The 19,042-nt window shown below is 41.3% G+C and overlaps 1 protein-coding gene across 3 annotated transcripts in view; it reads left to right on the top strand.

Moving 5' to 3' along the window:
- The window catches only part of LOC306879614 (histone deacetylase 4-like), a 38,388-nt gene continuing 19,346 nt past the window's right edge, over positions 1–19,042 (top strand). For all 3 annotated transcript variants that reach the window (XM_079432710.1, XM_079432709.1, XM_079432708.1), the window contains exons 1-4: positions 1–108; positions 2,200–2,316; positions 6,912–6,974; positions 18,772–18,959. In XM_079432710.1, the coding sequence (XP_079288836.1) occupies positions 2,295–2,316; positions 6,912–6,974; positions 18,772–18,959 (273 nt within the window). In that variant the 5' untranslated portion in view covers positions 1–108; positions 2,200–2,294. The remainder of the gene's footprint in view (positions 109–2,199; positions 2,317–6,911; positions 6,975–18,771; positions 18,960–19,042) is intronic.

The raw sequence follows: 19,042 nt of genomic DNA, 5'->3' as shown, positions 1-19,042 counted from the left end.
GCCACACGTGATTCCCGAATCAAAGATCCAGTATGGCGGAGTCTGTCAGACGGGGTTTCTGTCGCTTCTGCGCGGTTCGGGGGAATGCAGGTGACTGCCGTTAATCAGGTGAGCGAACACCGGACACACCGACGGCATCACGAGCCGCTGCTGCTGCTGTTCGGTCGCTGAGGTTCTACAGCAGCTTCCGTTAACGACGACCGAACAGATTCAGAAAACCTCTTCTATCGATATCAGCTGTTAGGACGGAAGCAGCTTGGACTGGTTTTGTGTGATTGTTGTGGTTAAATGAGCGATGGCCAATGATGAGGCGGATCGAGATGGGCGGGTTAGACACGAGCAGCCCGTTTTTGTGAATGAGCTTGAGGGAGTACTGCCATGACTCAACACACACACACACACACACACACACACACACACATGTTGGTTTTTGTGGTTTATGGGGACTCTCCATAGGCATAATGGTTTTTATACTGAACAAACTGTGTGTGCTATTGCCCTACACCAACCCTACACCTAAACTTAGCCCTCACAGGAGACTTTGTGCATTTTTAGATTTTCAAAAAAACACCATTTAGTATGTTTTTTAAGTCTTTTGAATTACGGGGACATAGGCAGTGTCCTCATAAACCACCTTCATATTGTAATACCTCTGTCATACCCATGTCATTATACACATTTGTGTCCTCATAAAACCACACACACACACAGACACACACACACACACACACATGCTCTCTCTCTCTCTCACACACTCACACACACACACACATACTCTCTCTCACACACTCTCACACACACACACACACACACGCCCACACATACTCTCTCTCTCACACACACACATACTCTCTCTCTCTCACACACACACACACACACACACACACACACACACATACTCTCTCTCTCACACACAGACACACACACACACACACACACACACACACACATACTCTCTCTCTCACACACAGACACACACACACACACACACACACACACACATACTCTCTCTCTCTCACACACACACACACACACACACACACACACACACACACACACACATACTCTCTCTCTCACACACAGACACACACACACACACATACTCTCTCTCTCACACACAGACACACACACACACACACACACACACATACTCTCTCTCTCACACGCACACACACACACACACACACACACACATACTCTCTCTCTCACACACACACACACACACACACACATACTCTCTCTCTCACACACGCACACACACACTCACTCATGTAGTGTGTTAAGGAGATGTTCAGATGCACTGGCGGTTGTTTTAGGATCAGATGCCTGACTGAAGGAACAGCAGCTAACGTATATTTAAAATAGATGGAAGATCAAAACAAAGCTCTAGCTAATGTTCAGTGTGTGGGTCATATGCTGCTATAAGTAATCTTCTGTTAGATGTGTCTTGTTTGTTTAGGTGTTGATTCAGGAGATGGCAGATGGCTTTATGATCTGTTTAGGCTTTATGATCCCTCCTCAGACTGTCAGGAGATTAGTAGACATGTGCTCCATGACCGACTTTCACCAAACAGCCCAGCGCCCCAAACCACCCCCCCGGTGTCCGTCTGGTGAGGGCAGAAACACAGGTCACTTCTGGAGGAGAAAGAAACACACAAGACCTGATGGTCCGGAAGACCTTGAGATCACTTCAGATTCAAATAGCTTTATTAGCACTGTCTGTGTCTCTGTGCGTGTGTGTGTGTGAGAGAGCGAGTGTGTGTGTGTGTGTGTGTGTGTGTGAGTGAGCGAGTGTGTGTGTGTGTGAGCGAGTGTGTGTGTGTGTGTGTGTGAGCGAGTGTGTGTGTGTGTGTGTGTGCACGTTCATTTGTTTGCATTGCCCTTTGAACTGAGGAAGTTAGCCCTGCTATTTTCTCTTCCACTGTCGAATGCGGTTGTTGTACAGCTGCTCCAGAATGTGTCCATGTGAAAGGTCCCTTCTGAAGATGAGAAACCATTAATAAATTCCATTAGAGATGCAGAGCTTCATCTTAATGTATTGGAGGACTTTAACAGCAGTGTCTGATGCTAATCTCGCTGTTCACAGAATCAAATGATGGCATACGTGTGATGCTCTCTCTCATTGATGGTTTGTGTTTGATGTTGTGAGTCCAGTCTGTAAATAAGAGCTTTAGTTCATGGATCTCTGTTTTCTAACAGCTACTGGCTGGATTTGTCGAGACGAGGAGCAGAAACCACTGCTGTGCTGGAACTAGATCTGAAGTTTTGATAACGCGTCAGCCGCTCCAAACATCATGACTTCCCAGAATCATTCAGGTATGTGTCTCAGTGTGTAATAAGATCTGTGAGCAGATGAAGAGGCTTCAAGCTGTTAGGGTTAGAAAAGGAGCAGAAGTGGTCAAAGCCTCTTCACTGATGTAAGTAGGAGATCTGTGTTTGTGTATGAGTTTCATCTTCTGGCCTGAGCCGGTAATCCCGGATTCGTTTAATGATGTAATGGGTTTTCCAATCAAACACAGCGGAGCAATCTCAAGCGCCAGTTACGCTACAGAAATCCTGCTGTAGTTTTATAGTGATAATAATGAAGCACGTTAGAGTGTGTTTATTAGGAATGTCATTGGGTCAGTTGTTTTGATTTGTCCAGTAGCTTTGTTTTAGCATGATTATGGCCTGCGGTTAGCATTAGCATCCTTTCAATCAATGAAGATTTAATGAGCATTTTTTAAATTAAGGAATAATTTATGAATTAAATGTGTTTTCTCTTATTTTGTCCTCTCTGTTCATAATTTTCCTTTTTCTAAGAATGTTCTTTATTATATGTTTAACAGAAATAGTTTTGCTTCTCGCCAATTCAGGTGCTTAAGATCCTGTATGAAGGACATTTAATGAATTGCATGATTTTGATAATCTCTAGCATACATGGTTGAGCGTGTGATGTGGACTCCCATCATCCGTCAGGGTTGGTCAGACTGTGGCTCTGTCAGCGTCGTGAGGACAGACTGCGAGCCGATGAAAAGCGACAGGCGTAACTGCAGCTCTCTGATTGTCGTGTTTTATTAGTTCCATCCCTCTTCTGATCCGTTTCTCATGTTCATATTTATCTGAGGACTGAAAGCCTGCTCCACGCTGCAGCAGCTTAACTCGCTGCTATTTATAGATCCGCGCGGATCCCGCTCATGCGCAGAACAAACAAGTGTGCCGATTGTTTCTGTCCCTCCAGAAGACAGCAGATCCGTCCATCTGACTCGCAGCGCTCTGTCCAGCAGCTATTTGCTCCTCTGTAAGACTCTGAACAAAGGAAGGCTTCCCAGCGCCCCAGCCTCGTTTGCAGATCACGCATGGAAGCGTGCTGATTTTAATTGCGGTCGGCCTGGACAAACAAGACCGAAGGGAGGGAGGAACGGAGACTGGATGTTCTGCCAACAACTGACCGGTCCAATTACAATCTACACCGAACCGTCGCTGCCATCCTACCTTTTGACATTTCAGTCATTTGTCTAAGACACTGATGTAAAGATCCTAATGATATCAGCTCATTTTCCTGTACACATAATGGTTGCTATCTGGTAATAAATGAATAACAGATCTTCTTTACACACTGATCAAGCAGTTTAAGATGCTGCAACTATTATTGTGACAGTACAGCAACCAATGACAAGTAAATACTATAAATTCACAGAAACATTTTCTTATATTGTATTGGTGCTTTTGTACCGTGTTACTTTAGAAAAACGTCAGTCTCAGTGGCAATATAATTCATAATATTTGTTGTATATATTGTGCATTTTTTGTGGTGTTGATTGACATTTTTGCGGAGGCTCTGCTGTGTATAATGTGCTGTGAACAGACGATCAGTACTGATGCACAGGATGGTGTTTAAAGCTGCTGGATGTTCTGTTTCTTTCTCCTTTTTGTGGGGCTAGAAAGGCTTGTTAAGGTCTGTCTGATTATTAGCAGAATAGAAAACTGCCCCCTTTGACAGAAAGTGAACAGCACAGATGCTAAATCAGGATCTGACCCAGATCAGTGAGGATGTTCTCATATATTACCATTAATGTCACTGCCATGTGTTTCCAGGATCTTTTTAATCCTGCCATGTATAATCAAAACATCATATATAACACAATTTATTCACATCTCATTATTTTCAAGAGCGAAATCTGCATATGGTATCTCTTTGTGAGCGTGCATTAATACAGCAAACATTTACCAGATGAAATGGCCTCTAAAAATGTTATAGTGAGTCATGTTTATTATTGGCATGAGAGTTTTGTTCTTGTGACTGGCGTCTTCATTACAGAATGTGGAGCTGTTCCAGAGGCCTGATGAAGGGACTTTGAGCTCAGAATGCATGATGGCCTTTGAATGTATATTTGGGAAGTAAATGGATGTTGGCCACTGCTTTCTTCTCTCAAAAGTGCTCTGTCAGAGCTGAAGCCTTCGCCAGAGTTTAATCAACTTGACATGCTTTCACTCTCTCATTCTAGCCTGCTAACGTACACCGATTAAGTTAAAGCACTTGTATGAAAAAAATAAAACAATTATTTACCTTTTCACATGAACGTGGCCACTCGTGAATAGTGTGTCTTTGCAGATGTTAGTGTTTTTCGTGTGAGAGACTGTACAGAGTGACCAACAGCGGGGTTAGGCTTAACTTCAGCATGTTGAGTTCTTTAGTCTTTTTTTTTTATTATAGACCTGTTGTCTCTAGTCTATAAGCTAGTCTTTGTTGGTCAGGAAAAACTGTAGGGGGTTAAACTTAAACTCTAACAGAGAACAAAGTCTTTGTTTGCCATAGAGAATGTCTAAGTGTCGAGGAGGCCGTCGTCGGCCTTCGTGAGCTGTGTTTCGTAAGGTCATATCAGCTGGGTTTGCCCACAGTGACACCCTGACATTTGGACTAAAATGCGTGTTAGCGTCAAGGTTGTGTGTGTGTTTATCGCATCGGTATTACCTAGGGACATCCACCCTAAACCACAGCATCAGCACATTAGGCCGTTTTCAGTACTTTCTCCACCAGCAAACATAATTTATTGTTGCAGTCAAAGCCTTTGGTTGAAGTGATGTTGCTGTGGACAGAAGCAGCTCTCAGTAGATGGCTGAATGTTTGCTTTGGGAATTGCGGTTTTGCATGCCACTTTGGAAACTCTGTTCTGTTCTGCTGTCATTTTCTTGACTACAACAAGGCTGACATGTAGTTTTATTGTCTTGTGGTTTTCTGAATGTGCTTTGCTCCATGAAACCGAGCTCAGGTTTCATACTTGTTACTCTACGGGGCGATGCCTGACCACAGCTCTCTTATGGAGTTAGTAGTCCAACGCATTGGCATGCAAAGTGATCCATTTAGTTATCTTGGTTTAAAAAAACCACAGCATATCAGTTTCACGTATCAATTTCAGGCTATGCGTGTTTCTCATTCAAGCTTAAACCCATGCAAATCACACGTCCACAAGTGTTTTCAATGTTTTCACTGAGTCTGTATGGTCTTTAGGAACAAAGTAGCAGATTTAGCATGTTCTTGGTCTGGGGCTTCACCTCATGAATGGAAAAATACACTCATTTCTGGAATAATGTGGTAAACATTTTTTTTAACCTTAGCATAATGAGGCTTTGGTTTTGGTCACATGTAACGTCACTCACTAAAACCTGCATGAGTGACTCATTTGTTCAGACTGCTGTATAAAATGCTTTTTCTCACTGTGCACTTTCGTACACTAAGCTGCAGTAGATGAAGTGGGCTGGGTTGGAGTTTTACATTGTAAATGCTAACATGTCTCGTAATATTGAACTCTCTGCTCACCCTAACCGCTTCGGTTCATCAGCAGACTTGTTAAGAACTGTACTGTGTGTCAGAGAGCAAACACAATCCGTCGTGTAAACAGCAGCGGATCTGAGCACCTGGGCTGCGTCCTGCTAAAAATAGACGCACGCATATAAACAGAATTCCCTGATGAGCATGCCTCTGCGTTCGCTGCGATCGGGCCTAATTAGATGAACATCAAAGCAGTTTCCCGGGGTTGTCTAGTCCTTAGAAATTTCCCAAAAATAGAAGCTTGTGGAGGATTTGCTGCCCTGGGGAAATCGCCTGTTATTTTTCTCCCTTTCTGGGTGGAAACCCGAGCCAGTGCTTCTGTTGTTGCGTTACAAAGGGAAAAAGCTGTGTGGTAAATATCAAGCTAATGATCGCTGGTAAAAAGAGCCAGAGATTGAACGGAGATTGAGCAGGCGTTCAGCTCAGAATGTTGTGTTGAGCGTCTCATTGGAAGGACAATGTCGTCTGCGCATCTGCTTGCATACTGATGATGCCCGCTGCACTGGTTCAAGCCTTTACTCCATCCCCCCCCTCTCCCCTCTCCCCTCTCTCTCTCTCTCTCTCTCTCTCTCTCTCTCTCTCTCTCTCTCTCTCTCTCTCTCTCTCTCTCTCTCTCTCTCTCTCTCTCTCTCTCTCTCTCTCTCTCTCTCTCTCTCTCTCTCTCTCTCTCTCTCTCTCTCTCTCTCTCTGGTTATTTATAGCTGTGTCTTGCTGTGTTGGGCTGCTGTGAAGAAGTGAAAAGCCTTTTCATGTTCTCTGTAATTACCATCTGCTGCAGGAGTGTACTGTTCACTTACACTGTTATTTACCGCACTGCTGCTGTCACTGGACTCACTGTAAAGGTCTCCATACTTTAAAAACCTGCATGATTGTTGAGAACAGTTTAACATGCCACAGTGTAACAAACAACGAAGGAGAAACTAAATCACCAGCTGTCACTGTTAGAGCGGGAGAAATCCAGTTTTTCCTTCACTGCTTGATAATTTACTGAAAATATGAAGTATTTACGATTTGTGTGTTGATTGCAAAACATGTATTTCCACAGAATGACTCTGGAGAGAATATTTTGCCATTGAGTCACGTTCTGTCTCTGTCTCAGACTCTCAGATGGACCAGACTGTGGAGCTTCTGAAGCCGTCGGCGTTTGACCACATTCCCACAGGTAACTGTCTACCGCTTCATGACGATTCTCCAGCAGGAATGCTGCGGCGTAGAGCAGTGCTTGCTTGTCACAGACAGCAGAGACAAAACAAATAAAATACTACTAAATATTGTGGATTGTTAGAATAGCCATATAAATTAACTTTTTTAACTGAAGGAAACAGCCTATATTTCTAGTTGTTCATTGTCAAATATTTGTCCAGTCAAACCACATCGATATTTCAATTAGACAGATGTTAAGGACATTTTTGTTTCTTTTTACATTTTGGTACCGAGTCACCACTGGGGACAAAATCTGACACTTTGACCTGTAAAAATGAACCTGTTTGTTCATCATGTTGGTCAAACATCAGCATCATCTGCCGTCCGTCATCTCCAGTGTTCCTGCACCAACTGCCAATGTGTGAAGATATTTATTTTGTTTACATTTCTTTTTTGCATAAATGTAGGAGCTGTGATGTATCTGGATTATTGTCTGTCATCTTTATCTGTTATTTTTGTCTGTCGGTTTGTAATTTATCATTGTTTTCTCAGCTCTCTATGATATATTAATTTCATCCCAGAGTAACGCCTAGATTTAGCGCACTGAATTATAGATGAGGTCTTAAGTAGCGAACAGAGATGGAGACAGATGTGCATTAGCGTTACAAAACAGCAGCGTGAAAATTACCATAACGCTTAGTGAAATTAAACCAGCTCTTCTTGTGTGTGTGTGTGTGTGTGTGTGTGAGAGAGAGAGAGTGTGTGTGTGTGTGTGTGAGGGTGTGTGTGTGTGTGTGTGTGAAGGTGTGTATGTGAGCGTGTGTGTGTGTGTGAGAGAGAGAGAGTGTGTGTGTGTGTGTGTGTGTGTGTGTGTGAAGGTGTGTATGTGAGCGTGTGTGTGTGTGAGAGAGAGAGTGTGTGTGTGTGTGAGAGAGAGTGTGTGTGTGTGTGAGGGTGTGTATTTGAGAGTGTGTGTGTGTGTGTGTGTGTGTGTGTGTGAGAGAGAGAGTGTGTATTAGGGCCAGGGCTCTGAACCGGTTCAAGGAACGAAAACGAAAACCGGAAACGAATGAAATTTTTACTGGAACAGAACCGGAAACAGAAACTAAATCAAATTTTATAGTTCCGAACAGAATCGAAAATTTGAAATGGCCATTAACCGGTTAATAACGTTATTTTATCGTTATTTAATATTTGAAATTTGCTGTTAACCAATCAGGAATTCAAGTAGTACAGACTATGCAAATGTGATGCTGACGCATCCAGCGAGTGAAATGCCCGCCCGCGCTCAGCTGTGAACTCTAGTCGCAATGCCAATGAATTCTGCTACCATCTGATTTAATGGTAGGTAGCAAAATCTGACAGGTTAGCACAAATCGTCACAAATCGTTAGAGTTTCAACAGATCTTACACAGCTGCAGCGCTTCTGTGAATGGAGAAAACACAAGAAAACTATAGGCTTACATAAAAAGGAATATATATGCCTATACACTAAATATATTTCACGTAAATCATTGACAGATTAACAAAACGAAAGAAAAAATAAATATGCTGAGTTAGGCCCACGGTTCATTTTGACGCATTCCAACATTCTCGGAAAGGAAAACGAGACGGCAGAAAGTAGTTTTCTTTATTTTGCAAAAGCTTTACAGTTTTATTTTACAGTTTTATTTGTTTTGCAATAGCTTGACAGTTTTGAACGATGTCTTGCATCTGTATCGCGCTGGCGCCTCACACGCATAAAGACACATTTTTTTGTGACATTGCAGCCTTTTCATTATTAAACATTATTAATACACATTATTAATACAGTTAAAAAAACGTGTAAAAAGTTACAGTGCTCCGTTGTCCAATCTGTTGCATTCAGCGTGACCACTGTGCTGATATTGCCGAAGTGAAGGATGATGTTTTACGTCGATGAAAGTCAAAGCCAATGAATAATATTTTATTATACGTCAAGAATATGGACACATTGGGATTCGTGTCGAGTGAGAGAGATAGGCATCAGTTTCACCTTTAATTTGTTTTTGGAATGACGTTTTTATAGCCTATAGGCTATATCCTTAAGTTTAGAGGATTTGTTGTGGAGAGAAACTAATAACTGTGTTTATAATGTTTGTAAACATTTTTGATTTACCGGCATTTTAGCCTTCTTCATTTCTGAATAATAGCCTAATAAAATGCGACGCAGCTTAGCCTTTGTTTTTTTTCCCTCAAAACGCAATTTTATACAATTTTTTTTACAATTTGCAGCAAACATTTTTATATCTTAAATACTTTAATGCCTTTAAAGCAGGGATCTCCAACCCTGCTCCTGGAGAGCTACCGTCCTGCAGACTTCAGTTCCAACCCTGCTGCAACACACCTGTCTGTAATGATCAAGTATCCCTGAACACCTTGATTAGCTGCTTCAGGTGTGTTTGATTGGGGTTGGAGCTGAAATCTGCAGGATGGTAGCTCTCCAGGAGCAGGGTTGGAGACCACTGCTTTAAAGCATTAATAGATTTTTTCTTTTGTTTAGTAGCCTACATTTAACAATCTAGGAAAGATGATGCTGTATTGGCTGTGACTAAGCGCAGCGGGTTAAGATACCATCTCTTTCTGTATTTTTTTTCTTTCTTTTTATTTTTGTGTAAAGAAAACACTGTACTTTATTATTATTATTATTATTATTATTATTATAATAATAGGCAAAGACAATTTTAAAAATAACGGTATTAACCGTTATTTGTTCTACTCGATCGAGTTTCGGAACGGTAATAATACAGAGGAACGCAGGAACGGAAACGTTAAAATATAGTATTATATATAAAATATATAATACTGCTCGGAGTGAACCAATTGACTTTTTTTCCACTTTCAAGCCCTGGTTTGGGCTCTGCGATTTGGGGAAAAATATCTAATTGAGATTTTTTTTTTTTGACCGATATTGCGATTGCGATATGATTTGCGATTTTTAAATTTGCAAAGTCAAGCTTCAGCTCAATATTGTCAATAATGTGCAACACATTATGAGTATCGTTACCCTGCTGAAAAAACAAAACAAAAAAAACGATAGAAACATCACAGAAATTCTTAGTTTCCATAAAAACCTTTTTGTTTTGGGGATTATTTCAATAGGAATTACTGTTGTTCTATTGGTTGCCATCTGCTAGATTACATCCCACCAATAGAATGCATCAAATACCAGCAGACACCATTATAGTTTACATTAAAACCAGTACAATTCCCATCATAACCCTTAAATCCATTACATTTTCTATTGTTTTTTTTTTTTCTTCTGCAGGGAAGATTATAATGGTATTACTACTTTTACAGAATTACTGAATTTCACAGGAAAGATTTATTTATTTTTTTATAAATAAAGAACTATATTTCTTTAGTCAGTTATTAAAGTATTACATGTTACACGGGCTAATTTATTAATTTTTAAGTATTTGGGATTTTAAGAACAAGTGGGAAATGTGCTGAATGTTTCATTTCATCCCTGTGAAAGTTGGCAAGCAGTTAAACTTAATTTAGATTCGCTTTAAACTTGGAGCCAGGCACGAGTGGACGAGAGTATAAAAGAGCATTACGAGACCGGTTGCGTGTAAACGGCTCGTCCGTGAGACGCGGGAGACGCGCAGCGAGGGGCAGAGCGGAGCGAGTATGAGAAGCATTCAGAGACACGGCTGTGTGTACAGTCTTCTGAATTAGAGAACATGCATTATAAACTTATTTCAAATTAATCTGTTGGGGAAATCAAATGTGTAAGATAACGTTCATGTAGCCTACTAATAAAAACATCTAAAAATGTATCTCTTATTCTCGAGTACTGAAAGCAGAACCGATAAGGGAGCTTTTGATATGCGTTGTGACGCAGCTCTTGCAAATTACCTTTCTTATTCGTTGTTTGTCATTTCGAAGCTAAAGTTACAAACGTTTGTCTTTAGTTTTAATTTGCCTAACTATCGATCTGACCCTTTTTAAATGGTGGGCGTTTACGCAGTTGGCTAGAGCAGTGCTGATTGGGGAGAACGGAGGTCACTCTATTGGTTAATAAGACCGTCACTCAAGGCTGGCAGTCATGCATGTACTCTGGAACGGAGTAATATTGCGTCCACATCACAAGGCTTTGCGGTTAGCAAATCACAACGGCTCAAATCACGATTGCGATTCGATTTCGATTAATCGCACAGCCCTAGTGAGAGTGTGTGTGTAATTGCACTCAACCGCAATTATTTTTTGGTTGCAATTTGCAGAGTAACTAATGTTGCCAACAAAAGCAGCACCACAATAAAGTAGTTCAAGTCTGCCGCACCGCTGAGGGGGTTCACGTCTTTGAGACGCCCCTCATGTATCACAACTCATCATTACAAAAAAACAACACAATCTGCAGATCTCTGTCTTTGCACTGTCCTGCAGAAATGAACATGTTACTTTCTGTTCTGGTTCTAATGGCTTGTTAATGTAGTTAATGACATGCTCAACAGTTTAGCCACTTGTTTAGGTCTCTGCACACTGAGTCCGAAATTTTCGCATGCGTTTTTTCGCATTCGCAATCTTAACAATTCGTCACGCACAGAGACCTTGCACACTGAGTCCGATGCGTTTTAATTAATCCGTTGCGAAAAAATTCGCAAAACTATACAAAATGTCTTCAAGCAGTGAGGATGATTTTGTTGTCCTCTCTCTTTTTAAAAAAAGAAAAAGGAAATATTAGGTCCATCCAATCCTTAGATTGCGCAGAGAGGAAGGAGAGTTCCACCTCCTCATCAAAGAGCAGCGGGATTATCCCGAGAGATTCAAAGTTTATTTCAGGATGTCAGTGCTTCAGTTTGATACTTTGCTATCGATACTGAATCCACATATTAAAAAGAAGACCACCAATTTCCGTGAACCAATTTATCCTGAACAGAGACTGTCTGAGGTATGGATACACACACACACACACACACACACACACCGAACTGCGGCATCGGAAAGGTGCGCGCCAGGCATAAAAAAATAGGCTACAGCAGTTCTTTATATTCTGTATCTTTGTATTCCGCAATTTGTTTGTCATAAAGTGCTCTGTGCTGCAAGACGAAGTGTATTAATTTGTCTGACACTATTTTGGATTTTGGCTTTCGCTTGTACGGTGGCTCTGAATTGTCAAAACACCTTCTCAAAGCATCTCAAAATGCTTTATACGGATGCGAAAAACGCAAAAAATCGAACCCGATCCAAATTTTTTTTTGACGGACGAACATTTCGGAGGCAGTGTGCAAACGTGATTGACAAAACGTAAGGTCGTATTTATTTTTCAACGTGCGAAAATTTCGGACGAAAAATTCGGACTCCGTGTGCAATGGCCTTTAGTCTCCACAGATCTCCTGACAGAAACGAGATCGGCCGCCCCTCGCATCACCCAACACCCATTAGTGCTAACGAGCAGAGACCAAACCATCAGGAACAGACACATCAAAACAGTTTGCAGACATTAAACATTGCTTTCCTGTAGCTCAAGTAGTAGAGCGTGGCGCTAGCAACGCCAAGATCATGGGTTCGATTCCCAGGGAAAGCAAGAGCTGATAAAATGTAGAAACTGTAACTTGAATGCAATGTAAGTCGCTTTGGATAAAAGTGTCAGCTAAATGCATAAATGTTAAATGCATAAATGTTAAACATTGTGGGCCTGAAATAGCCCAGTAATATGAAGCGAACATAACCAGGAGAGAGACAGATACTAGGAGGACTACATGCAGCATTGAGCCATTAAGTTGACAGACGTCTGGTGGAGCTTGTTTGACAACACGAGGGATTATTCTGCGCAGGAAACAGTCAGACTGTTACGCAACACGACCACCAACATCCCGGAAAGCCGAAAGATCGGCAGGGAATAACTGATTCCAGTTATTTGTGTCCAAATGAAGTCCTGTTTGGGCGTCAGGGTCATGCTGATTTCAGATCAGTTTTGTTATTTAAAATTTTAGATGCTGTTGCTGCTGATTAATCACTGATCTCTGAGAATCTGTGAAATAGTCTTGAATTGGATGTCGCTGATCTCACGGAAACACTTCAACGCTTTGTCTAAAGGCCGGGACACACCAAGCCGACGGCCGTCAGTGAGCGTCTGTGGGGCTGGTTTGTTTGATCGGTGTGCTCCACACCTCGTGAGATATTGAATCACATCGGTGCGAATGAAAACTCTGATTGGATGTTCAGTTTAGCGAAAGAGTCAGTGAACGAGAATTAAAACGAAAGTGATGAAAACGAGTAAGTAAATGAAGGCTGCACAGACAGAGGGCTGTTCTAATGTTGCGTTATCTTTCCCAGGCATTCCAATATGCCAATATTTTAATAACAACATGAGCCAGTTAAAATGAAGAAAGTTATCAACATAACTGATATTCAAAAAGATAAGATAGCTTTGTTTGCATTTCGTATATATCTGTGTTTATCTCGTATATCCGTTTCAGTTTCTCCTTTTAAATGACGAATATATTGATAGCTGCTGATATAGACAGATAACTCCGCTCACGCAGAACACAGATGTTAGTTTGCAGTCTGCTGTAGTCTGAGCCGTGTGTTCAAGCGCTGCTTTTGATCCAGACGCTGCTGACGCGAGAAGACAACACCGTCAGCTTTAGTCAGCTTGGTGTGTCCCGGCTTTAAAGTCCATGTAAAGTCAATTCTAAGAATTGTTTGTAAACGCATTATAAATGTTAGAAATGCATTGCTGAAACATGTTACAAAGACTGTGAACTATGTAGTACTCAGAGCTGGGTAGTAACTGATTACATGTAATCTGGATTACGTAATCAGATTCCAAAAATTAAGTACTTGTAATCAGAGTAAATTACATTTTAAAATACTCGTAATCAGACTACAGTTACTTTTTTATGGATTACATGATTACATATTATTTACACAATAGCAATAAATTATTCATAAATCATTGATTCCCCCTAATTTCTCTTTTTCATCTTTTAAATTTTCCTTTCTAAAATAGTCTACTGAATATATACTTATTATATATGTATAAATAGTCCAGTCTTGCGGACATTCACACAAAGATCAGTCATTAGTCGGGTGACCACTGGATTTACAAAAATCATTTCAGGTATAAGAAGGGTTTCAACATTGCATCAACTACTGATGAACACATTCATTTTTATTTGAATTATTACTCTGTAGGTTTTTTAACCATGTATTATTAATTATAACTAATTAAAATGCACATATTCACGTTATTTCTTAGATACATGTAATGCAGGCATTCCAAAACTTTTTGTCATATAAACCTTATTCACCAAATATATTATTTAAGTACCCCTGAGATTTTAAAATAAATATTTGTATAATTAAGTATCACATTTGCATGTTCACGGTTTCTTTGATTAATGATCACATGGCATGCAGGTAAATAAAAAATATTTAATCTTTTTTAGTAAGTGTTTTATTTAAAACAAAGACTATAGAAACACAAAGACTGTTCACTCCTATACTTATGAATGGGAGAAACTGCAACACGCAATATGGAGGAATAGTCCCACCTTCGAAATGAAAGTCAAATTTCCCATAGAAACCTGACTAGACCTGCTAATGCACATGCACAGTATAAGCAGGTTAGGATTCTGCATGAACATTGCCTGATCTAGCCTGAGAAATAAGCTTTTTAAATGCTATTTGAGTATAAGAAACAACATTCATGGGGCAATTAATTTCAGATTTTTGTTGCTGATTTGACATAATGTGAGTTCAGCGAGCAGTTTTTGAGATTTCAGGATTCCCGTTCATTAAGATTGTCTTGTATGAGCTGACTGGAGGCGCTGCAAATATGGCCGCCAAGTGAAGAGACTTTCCTCGAAAGGGAGTTCAAATAAAAAAAAAAATTAAATAAAAAAAAAAGCGAGTTTGTTTTAAAATGATTTATTTTAATTTTTTTTTTTTTTATGATTTAATTAATTGTCAGCTTTTCATTAAACTCACAACCCACCTGCAGTTCCTTTACGAACCCTAGTTTGGGAAACTGTAATATAATGTTTAATGCACTTGAAATTACAATGAATGGAACAAGTTTTCTTACTCTTTGCATTTTTTACATCATTATGGTACAAGATAATGCTATTTAAATCAATGTGATAAACGAGTTAAATCAAAAGTAATCTAAAAGTAATCTGATTATATTACCTAAAATGTGTAATGTAACAGATTACGTTACTGACTACAATTTTTGTCATGCAATCTGGAATCAGTAACTGATTACAATTTGTATGTAATCTACCCAGCTCTGTACTTAATTGTGGCCTTAGACCGTTAAACAGTTTTTCACCATTTTCGTGATCAGGACTTTTTTGGGTGGGGCTAAATCAGGACTCGATGATGTAATCGAGCCACCGAGCATGGCCCCTCCCCCTCAACACTTTAGACGTGTGTTCGACTTGAAGCAGCGCTGCAGACCGATCGGTGTGTGTGACATCAAAGTACAGTGAGAGCTACAGAGAGCAGACGCTCCTGATGCTTTCGAATCGCTCTCGCGGTACTTTGATGTCATACACTGATCGTTCTACAGCGCTGCTTCAAGTCGAACACACCTAATAACTAGAGCGCATTAGCATCAGTGGTTCATGGCTCAATCGCAAGTTACTGTCATTACCGTTAGTTACTACAGCCTACAGTTTGCTTGCTAGCTATGCCTTCGTCACGTAAATGCATAATACCTGGTTGCGATCATTTACAAAACAGCTCGGTCTCCTTATTAAAAAGCTGCTAGAGGAAGACAGTTGAGAGGGATGGCAGGTTTTCCGTGAGTGGGCGTGGTTTCAGCGCTGCCAGTGGACACGCCCCCAGCGTTTGAGAGCAGAGAATCCTGCTTATTTTTTCAAGATTTTGATACCTTATTTTATTTACTTGGTGATTTTTTTTTTTTTTTTTTTTTTTTTTTTTTTAGCATTCAAATTTGGCTGGGTGGTTAATAACACATCTTTCTGTGGTGTGACAAACTCAGAACACACATTTAATATTGACTTTACACGCACTTTAAAGCTGAAAATAAACCATCAGAAGATGAGTAAACAGCCAGAGAGATTGATAATGAAACACTGCTGTGTCTTCAGGGACTTTCTGAGTGAATGAAGAGAAGGATATTGTGTGACGGTCATTCATTCGCTGTCCGTCTCTGTCTGGGTTCTGGAGCGGTGTGTTTGCTTCAGACAGACATGCTGTGCATGAATATAAAGACTTGCTGACAGTGCCTAAATATTTTATCTCTTTTCATGTGACAACACTGAAGAAATTACACTTTGATACAATGTAAAGTAGTGAGTGTACCGCTTGTATAAGTGTAAATTTGCTGTCCCCTCAAAATAACTCAACACACAGCCATTAATGTCTAAACTGCTGGCCACAAAAGTGAGTACACCCCTAAGTGAAAATGTCCAAATTGGGCCCAATTAGCCATTTTCTCTCACCGGTGTCATGTGACTCATTAGTGTTACAAGGTTGCAGGTGTGTTAAATTTGGTGTTATCGCTCTCACTCTCTCATACTGGTCACTGGAAGTTCAACATGGCACCTCATGGCAAAGAACTCTCTGAGGATCTGAAAAAAAGAATTGTTTCTCTACATAAAGATGGCGTAGGCTATAAGAAGATTTCCAAGACCATACAGCAGTTTAACAGGACAGGCTCCACTCAGAAAAGGCCTTGCCATGGTCAACCAAAGAAGTTGAGTGCACGTGCTCAGCCTCATATCCAGAGGTTGTGTTTGGGAAATAGACATATGAGTGCTGCCAGCATTGCTGCAGAGGTTGAAGGGGTGAGGGGTCAGCCTGTCAGTGCTCAGACCATACGCCGCACACTGCATCAAATTGGTCTGCATGGCTGTCGTCCCAGAAGGAAGCCTCTTCTAAAGATGATGCACAAGAAAGCCTGTAAACAGTTTGCTGAAGACAAGCAGACTAAGGACATGGATTACTGGAACCATGTCCTGTGGTCTGATGAGACCAAGATAAACTTATTTGGTTTAGATGGTGTCAAGCGTGTGTGACGGCAACCAGGTGAGGAGTACAAAGACAAGTGTGTCTTGCCTACAGTAAAGCATGGTGGTGGTAGTGTCATGGTCTGGGGCTGCATGAATGCTGCCGGCACTGGGGAGCTACAGTTCATTGAGGGAACCATGAATGCCAACATGTACTGTGACATACTGAAGCAGAGACTGGGTAGTATTCCAACATTGATAACGACCCCAAACACACCTCCAAGATGACCACTGCCTTGCTAAAGAAGCTGAGGGTAAAGGTGATGGACTGGCCAAGCATGTCTCCAGACCTAAACCCTACTGAGCATCTGTGGGGCATCCTCAAACGGAAGGTGGAGGAGCGCAAGGTCTCTAACATCCACCAGCTCCGTGATGTCATCATGGAGGAGTGGAAGAGAACTCCAGTGGCAACCTGTGAAGCTCTGGTGAACTCGAAATATTGACACTTTGGGCCCAATTTGGACATTTTCACTTAGGGGTGTACTCCCTTTTGTGGCCAGCGGTTTAGACATTAATGGCTGTGTGTTGAGTTATTTTGAGGGGACAGCAAATTTACTCTGTTATACAAGCTGTACACTCACTACTTTACACTGTAGCAAAGTGTCATTTCTTCAGTGTTGTCACATGAAAAGGTAAAATATTTACAAAAATGTGAGGGGTGTACTCACTTCTGTGAGATACTGTATGTCAATGTGAATGACTGTAACAACAAGAGAAAGCAATGTAGATGTTGTAGGGAAAAAGGAATAAAACTTACATTACTACGGCTATGTTTCTCTCCTCCACCATGTTTAAAGTTTATGGCTGCCCAACTCGTAAACTCAAGAATCAAAATGATCTCAAGAGTTTCCCAGTTGTAAATGCGACTTGAGAGGCTGTTCCTGTCCAATTTCCAACTAGGAAACTATTTACGATAACTCTGATAGCTTGTGAAGACAGCATTACTTTTAGCTGTTGTAGCAGAGAAACATTTGCATGACTGCTGAGTCCATGCATCAACACCCCATGGCAATGTAAAACGCGCTGTGTGTTTCTGTGTGTGTGTGTGTGTGTGTCTGTCTGTGTGTGTGTGTGTACACGTGTGTCTATCTGTGTGTGTGTGTGTGTGCGCGTGTGTGTCAGCAGTAGATGAGGATGCCAGATGAGAGTAAAGCGTGTCAGCATTGTCTCTGGGACGGCTCTGTGACGTCATGAGTCAGAGAGACTGTGTGAGCGCTGACAGAGCAGCGTTAGTTAGAGAGCAACTGCAGCGGAGGCAGACAGGAGCTGCGCCACAAACACACACACGGATAACAGACAGAGAAACACACACCGAAACAGATAACACACAGACAAACGTGCTCGTGCTGCAGAGGCGTGTGGTGAGCTCAACTTCATTCTGCATCTGACCTGTGCCAATGTCTTTGTCATGATTTTTTTGGTTTTTTGTTTTTAGTGTTTGTTTACTCTTTGTGTGTGTGTGTGTGTGTGTGTGTGTGTGGAACCTCTATCCACGTGTATTTGAAAATCTTGTGTGATTGTGCTGCTGCTTGTTCATCAGTAGTTTTCTGTAATTTAGCAGCACTGAAAGTAAAAATGTCATGACAGAGATGTTTCTGAGATGGACACAAAAACACAACACTCTTGTTGGACTTGTGTGTGTGTTTGCTTACGTGATGCCTGTCAGCAGCAGTGGATTGTTTACTGCTGCATGGCTCTGATCTGATGTTGTGTTTTCTGTGGCCGAGTCTGATCTGATGTTAGTCTTTGGGCTTGTTAGAGTCTGTGTCTCTGCGCTCGTCTCGTCAGTGTGTTTTTTTCTTGTTTCTGCAGTGGAGCTGAGTTCTGCTCTGCCCGTGAGGGTTCCTCCTGCTGCCATCCCTATGGACCTGCGTGTGGAGCAGACACAAGCGCTCAAACACAAGCAGCAGCTGCAGCGGCAGATCCTCATTGCCGAGTTCCAGCGGAAGCACGAGCAGCTCTCGCGCCAGCACGAGGCCCAGTTACAGGAGCACATGAAGGTCAGGACCCAGCACTGGTGGGATGCAGTGCTTAAAGCTGATCAGAGTTTCTCAGCCGTCACTTTTAATGAAAGCTTCTATGA

The sequence above is a fragment of the Barbus barbus genome, assembly GCF_936440315.1.
Source record: "Barbus barbus genome assembly, chromosome: 13".
NCBI classification, from domain to species: Eukaryota; Metazoa; Chordata; class Actinopteri; order Cypriniformes; family Cyprinidae; genus Barbus; species Barbus barbus.
The sequence above is the reverse complement of the archived record's forward strand: the minus strand, read 5'-3'. Positions and strand labels throughout refer to the sequence as shown.